Genomic DNA, 6,684 nt, shown 5'->3' with positions numbered 1-6,684 from the left:
ACACACACACACACACACACACACACACACACACACACACACACACACACACACACACACACAAGTAAAAAAAACTCTGGGATTGTTTACAGCAGGTGATTAAAAGAAAATCTCTAACACGCACATGTTTGCTTACAGCAGCCTCCTAACTAAAAAACAAAACCAGGCTGCTCGCAAGATCTTGAGGTTCCTGCTCCGCTGCCGCCACAGGTGAGACCCATTGTCAAACGCACCTTCACACACACRTCTAAAGGCACACAATTAAACACCTGCTACACACACTCACCGCCCACTGACACACCAACACACACTACAGTGGTGCTAATAGCTGGTGTTGTTTTGCTGTTCCTGTGAAGCCCCTTGATGGACCACAGGCCTCTGAAACAGGTGAGTCCCCTCTTGCTCCCTCTCTTCTAGAGGCTGATGCCTGTTTGCATGACAGCAGAGGGAGAGGAGGAGGAGGAGTCCCTGGAATATCATCCCTCCCTCCTGCTCTCGTCCTCACTCCCTTTGTTTCTCTGAGAACTGCTCGGTGGTGTCAGTAACTGCATGACTGACAGCTAAAGGAGCAGTTCTTATATGGTCTTCTTGGGGGGCATGTTCTGACTGTTATCACTGCGGGACTCTGAGGGTTGCTTGGCCTGCCGTTTCTTTTTTTTTATTCTGTGCCTCGATGGGTGGGGAAGATAACAGGATTTGAGTGTGCGTGTTTGTATGTTGAGGATGGGGATCAAAGGTTTGCTGAATAACTTTCATTTGCTCTGAATGTTGCCTCTGGGTGTAAACTTGGAAAGAAGATGTTGAGTTACATAAATAGGCTTGTATTTTTGACTCTGTAGCTAATGTATGTTTGGTTCTCCACAGGGCCAGAGAGCAGAGAAAGGCCAGGGGTCGTGAGAGCCCATCATCAGGCCCCGCCCACAGCCCCCTCAGCCTGTGAGCGATCTATACCTACCCTGTTCCCATCTCCTCAACCCTCACTCTCTTTTCCATTTCCCGGCCCCTCCTCCTTTCCTCTTCTTTCCTCCTCGCCCCTCTCTCCCTTGCCCTGCCCTCTTCTCTCAAGAGAGGAGAAAAAAAAACTCTTCCCAGACTGAGGACAGGATAGGAGTCCATCATGGCAGCTCAGACAGACAGACTGCTGGGCAGAGCCGAGGAACCTGGCTCTGCCCACAGCACTGATCCTCCTCCACAGTTTAACTGGGAGGCCATCACATTAACCTCATGGCATTCTTTGCACTCTTCATGGGTATGTTTCTTTGCAAGAGCAAGTCGACGAGTCAGACAAGTTTAAAAAAAAAATAATAATAATAATAAAATGGAGGAAGTGCCTGAAGACGGCGTCCTGCTGTTCAAAACAGCAGCTGGGTGTGCKGAACGACTCCGACGAGGAACAGCCGGCTCGAGAGAAAAGCTACTTTGACATGCAGAAAATATACAATACCTGGCGTGTTTTGTATCCAAACAGAGATCTGTGAAAGAAAAAGAAAAACATAAACCAAAAAACTCACTTCTATGTTGCATTTGCATGCAAGGTTTTTTCCGCTTATTCCTCCTCTCCATCATCCTGCAAAGCTATAGAGGCAACTCATTCTGCTGATTCAGTATTTCACGATATCACCAAGCACTCTGATCCACAGGCTTACAAACCTATTTGTCACCCAATCAAAAAAAAAGTGGGGGGRGGAACTGCACTTGAATGTAAGAGGAGGATTGTTAGATAAGGGGAAGTGGTCTGAAAAACGATGTCTTAATTTGCTACATGGACTTTGTATGAAGTCGTTCTTAAGGGCAGCATTTTTGCTCGCCTGACGTGGTGTGTCCGTGTTTGTTCAATTCGATGCATGTGTTTGAGCTAAGAGCTCCTGCATGCTTGCCAAACTGCTTTAATGTTGTTTCTTTTTTGTATTTCTATGTGTAATTGTGTCTCATGTCTTCATCGACCTATCCTTGCCCTGTGTAATGTGAACTGTGTAAGGACAAATGACTTCTTTTGGGTGCTTTACTTATTTATTTAATTATTTATTTAAGGGTCTAATTCTTTCTTTAACTGGCTCAAGAGTGGTTTAGCTTGAGACTGGTTTCCCACCCCCTCCCCTCTTCCCGTGTGATAAAAAAAAAATACGACATGTTCCAAGGGTTAAATGTCTCTGTTAGTTTGTTCTGCGTGAACCTCCAAATCTTAGGAGTGAGTCACAAACCATTGCCTTGACTTCTTCTTGACTCTGAGAGGTCTCTATGCTTGCTCTGTACAGGACACGGGTCCTACACCTGCCCCATATGAAGGGCACTGGTCCCCATATGAGCCCAAACGGGCGATCAAATCCATATTTTGGACTATTGCATATTTCTGTAYATAAATTGACGAGGTAAGGGGATACAAGGACCCTGAAACTTTTTTCATAAGAGGACTGTATTTAAGATTATAAATTATTTTACTCCCATAATGAGAACTTTAGACAGAGACCTGGAGACAGGACGGCTGTACTGCTTGTAAATACTGTAGATATTACAAACGGAGTGACGTGCATGAGATTTAAGACAAAGAAACGACTAAAAGAACACGGTAGTGGCTACGGACTGTGAGAGGATTTTAACTGCTTCACTTTAAAAAATATCCAGCATTAAGTGTTACTGAAAAGAACATTTTGTTAAAGCATGCAAAACGAAAACTCTAACGTTAGACTTATAAGTGGGAAAACAAAGTAAGCTGAAACCATGATTTTTTTTTCAGAATAAACATTTAAACTTTGTGCTTTTGTTTCATGGCTAGCGAAAATTAAACCCTTTTTGCCAGTAGTGCCAATAAATATGAATGCTGTTTTTGCCTAACAACACGGTATGTTACGTTTGGGGGGGAAAAACAACCCTCCCACCAAAAGTTAGTAAGATCCACAGAGGCACAGATGTTTAAACAGTAGAAGAGATCTAGTGCTAGTTTGGGCGTAGACCTGCAGGTTCTGAAATTTGTTCGAGGCAGACTAAATCACAGATGATGGTTTTAATGCACATATTTTTMAAATAATGGCACTGCTAGTAACGACGACAGGGGAGTTTAAATGTGAATGCATAAGAAAAAAAAGAGGGTGCTTCATCCTTTACAATGTGGTTGTGTTTCAGCAACATCCTCGCTTTTATTAGGTCCATCAATCAGACGTACAACAGATCCAGCCTGGCCTCCAGTCAAAGCTTTCCACCTTCAAACAGAATGTCTCCTACCCACTATTTATTTATTTATTTTGTTGTTTGTTTGTTTGTTTTTTTCAATTCATTGTCACTGCCATAAATATATGATATGTATTTTAGACATCTGGAAAGCTGTTTAGAAAGTGCCTGCTCAACAACAGAAAACTAATATCAGGAAATCACTACTGTATATTCTCCAAGGCGTTCCCAGTTATTTGTTTATTTTCCTAAATTATATGTTCGAAATTAACTTGACAGTGTTGAACTTGAGCTAATTCTATGTTTGAAGCTCTAATTTGTCTGGTATGAATGATTGCTCTTGGCCTAATTGATGCTTATGTGTTGYTTTATTTGACAAAACAACAAAACGACAGTATCACTGTACGCACCACCTTTGTGTGTATTTTGCAGTATTAGAGGAAGAAACCCATTGAATTCTGCTTCGGTGTATGAGAGGCACTGTCACGAGTCTATTCACAGCATCACTGTTGGGAGGACAATGTGTTTTGCCTCTCGCTTGGTTTTTTTTTGTTTCTCCGGAATGAAAATGACAGCATATCTCAGCAGACTAAATAACTTTGATAAACATTTTATTTCTCTTGTCTTTTTCAGTGACCCACACAGATGTGCTCGCACGTGTAAACCCACGCATACAGTGTCGAACACAAATGTACATAGTCTGGCACACGAGCGCTTGCCACACTCTTTTTGCTCGTGTGTGTGTGTGTTTTTTTTTTTTTTTTTTTTTTTTTTTTTTGTGAAACACGATGAAATATCTCCCTTAGATTTTACTCAGGGCTGAAGAACAGGGAGAGACGGTATGTGGTGTGTGAGAAACTGCTGGCACATCTGGTGGCTGTGTACATTTGGGTATATGTATGTATGTGCAAACAGTTAGAAATTGTACAGCTCATTTATTATTAAGCACCTGCAGCTTTTAATGTGTTTGTGTTTGACACTAACCTTCTTAAAACCTTCTGTTTTATTTAGTAAAGCAACAAATCTGGTGCAGGAAAACCCAGCCAGGACATAAAAGAAAAAGAAAATGCCTCCAAGTTGTTTAGTTCATGGATTCAAAACAATTCTCTGAAAACATACAAAATCCTTAAAAGTATAGTTCAGATCTTTCAAAGCAGAGTTCTGTGGCTAGGTTATGAACAGTTAATATCTTACCTGTTTTAGATAGCTCTTTGAACTGCAGTTTGTGTGAATAAAGCGTAATTCTGGCAGGATCCAATCTCATAAACCTTTATGTTTCTATTAAATATTTAAAAGCAAGCACAAATAGCAGTGGCAGATAGCTGTAGCACTTCTGGTGCAGCCTGGGGGCACTTTAGGCATGAATGTTTTAATATTTCTGCTGAAAAGGTAAAGGTTTATTAAATAGCAATTTTATGAAATTTTAGAGATGAGTTGTTTAAAAGCGACAACACTCCACCATGATCTTAGCCATTAGCTCATCTGATCACATTTAAGCTCTTTCTCCACAGAACCCCACTTTAAATGATCTGAAATATTACTTTATATTGGGTATTAAAATGATTAGTATTGTAGTTAGGTAGTTTTAATAATTTAAAAGTACACGGCAATCCTTTATCATCATGAAGGATTGGATTGAAACATTATGCCCTTTATGTTTCCTGGATATTAAACAGATTAAAACTTCCCGTCCTTCCTCAGATTTCAGCTAAAGTAAATATTACTTTTTCTGAACACCTTTATATACAAAATGTTCACAAACAGGCACACGGACATCTAAATGTTCATCAACATATACAGTGCACACAATACAATACACACAAAGTACTAACTCACATCGCAGACAGTTCATCTATAAGTTTGTGTTTTTAGAGAGGGTGATTATTGTGAAAAGAGAGTGTTTGTTCCGATGAAAAAAAAAGTAAGAAATGTTGCCATATAACAGGTGCACAGAGATGACCTCTGTTCTTCTGAGTCCGCCTAGAAATGAAACGTAGAACCTTTCAGGCCTTGTTTCAAGAGGGCGTGGCCAAACACCACATTGCATGCTAGAATGGTAGACCCTTATAGATATTCTATGGCTAGACCTCTCCTTGCCTTCCTCCACTTTCACCCTCTGTCTTTCTCTCTCTCTCTCTCTCTCTCTCTCTCTCTCTCTCTCTCTCTCTCTCACATATCTCCTGCTGTATCACCACCCTGCCTGCCGTTGTGTTCTCCATGCCTATCTCAGCCGCTCATTCCTCTCTTTTAGTTTCCTTTCTTTGTAGCCTAGTTTTTAATCTTTCTTTGTTTTACAAACATGCATGCACAAGCATCACTAACTTGTTGATGTTTTTAAAAGAATATTTTGTTGCTGAGGCCATGCAAAGTGTTTTGAATATTGCCCTTATATGTGGAATATGTCTTCTGAATGCTTTACATAATTTCTGCTGTAAAATGAAATCAGAATAAAAAGAAAATTTGCACTTTATTCTATTTTTTGGCTGATATTTATTGTTTTATGAACTGTTTTGAAAATGTCAACTGACCAGGTGGTATGTCCCATAAGCTGCTCATATATCAAAATTTAATAATAATAATTGAAAAGAACCTTTGTGTTCTGTGCAATTGTTGCTGTTTTAAATTACCTAGGCTAARTTTTGGGATTAAAATGTTTTTTTTTTTTTACTGTATCTAAAAGTTTTGAGGTAAAGGCAGGCAGTGTGTCTTTATTTACTTCTTTAAATAAGTGATGCGCTCATTGTTCAGTCTTGGTTCGGTATTGTTGAAAATAGTAAACTGGCTGGTTTAGATGCAATATTAAAAACAATATGATGATTTTAAAATCTAATTTACCTAAATTTTATACATAAAACAGATCAGTGAGATGACATTTTAGATCAAGTAATCAGAAGATTCAAGAATCTGGAGAAATCTCAGAGCTGAAAGGACAATGCTGAAGATCCTCAGGTGGTTCTGCATTAAAAACAGGTCTAAATTTGTTATAGACATCAGTGGGCTCAGGACCATTTCTAGGATGAAATAATTATTATATTGCATTCAGTTACACATCACTGTAAATAAATGATTGTCATTTAAAACCTGCATATTAAACAATATTTTCCTTAATTGAAAACAGTGACTGTATCTGTAAACTTGAACCTTTTTTGATATTAAGCTGTTGTTAAAACTTAGCTCAGGACCTATGTGTAAAATATTTACAGTTTTATTTATTTAGTTATTTTTAACTGAGGAAATAAAAAAAATCCACATCATTTACTCCAAGAGGCCTGAAAATTGTGAGGATCAAAAATTTCCAATCCGGAAAATTACCAGCATTTAAGTCATGCTGCTTTCCTTTTACCTTAAAACACGTTATATACCCTTTTTTATTAAATGAATTCTTGCCTACAAGCAGTGGCGTCACTAGGCCTATTTTAGGGGGGCTGGAGCCTCCCTAAAATATTTTAAAGCCCCGCTAAATCATTTAGGTGTAAAAAAAATTATTTATTTAATTTATTTTTAATAAAAATTCAATAT

The 6,684-nt window shown here is 39.0% G+C and overlaps 1 protein-coding gene across 1 annotated transcript in view; it reads left to right on the top strand.

Annotated features, from left to right (window-relative positions):
• Positions 1-5,635, top strand: part of LOC106513347 (calmodulin-binding transcription activator 1) — a gene marked incomplete at its 5' end in the record, with an annotated part of 34,325 nt that extends 28,690 nt beyond the window's left edge. Inside the window, 3 exon segments of the mRNA XM_014002140.1 lie at positions 139-210; positions 357-387; positions 865-5,635. Of these exon segments, the coding sequence (XP_013857594.1) occupies positions 139-210; positions 357-387; positions 865-897 (136 nt within the window).
• Between the last annotated feature and the right edge of the window lie 1,049 nt (positions 5,636-6,684).

The sequence above is a fragment of the Austrofundulus limnaeus genome, unplaced genomic scaffold, assembly GCF_001266775.1.
Source record: "Austrofundulus limnaeus strain Quisiro unplaced genomic scaffold, Austrofundulus_limnaeus-1.0 Scaffold11, whole genome shotgun sequence".
NCBI classification, from domain to species: Eukaryota; Metazoa; Chordata; class Actinopteri; order Cyprinodontiformes; family Rivulidae; genus Austrofundulus; species Austrofundulus limnaeus.
Note: the sequence above shows the minus strand (reverse complement) of the source record. Positions and strands in the feature narration are given on the sequence as shown.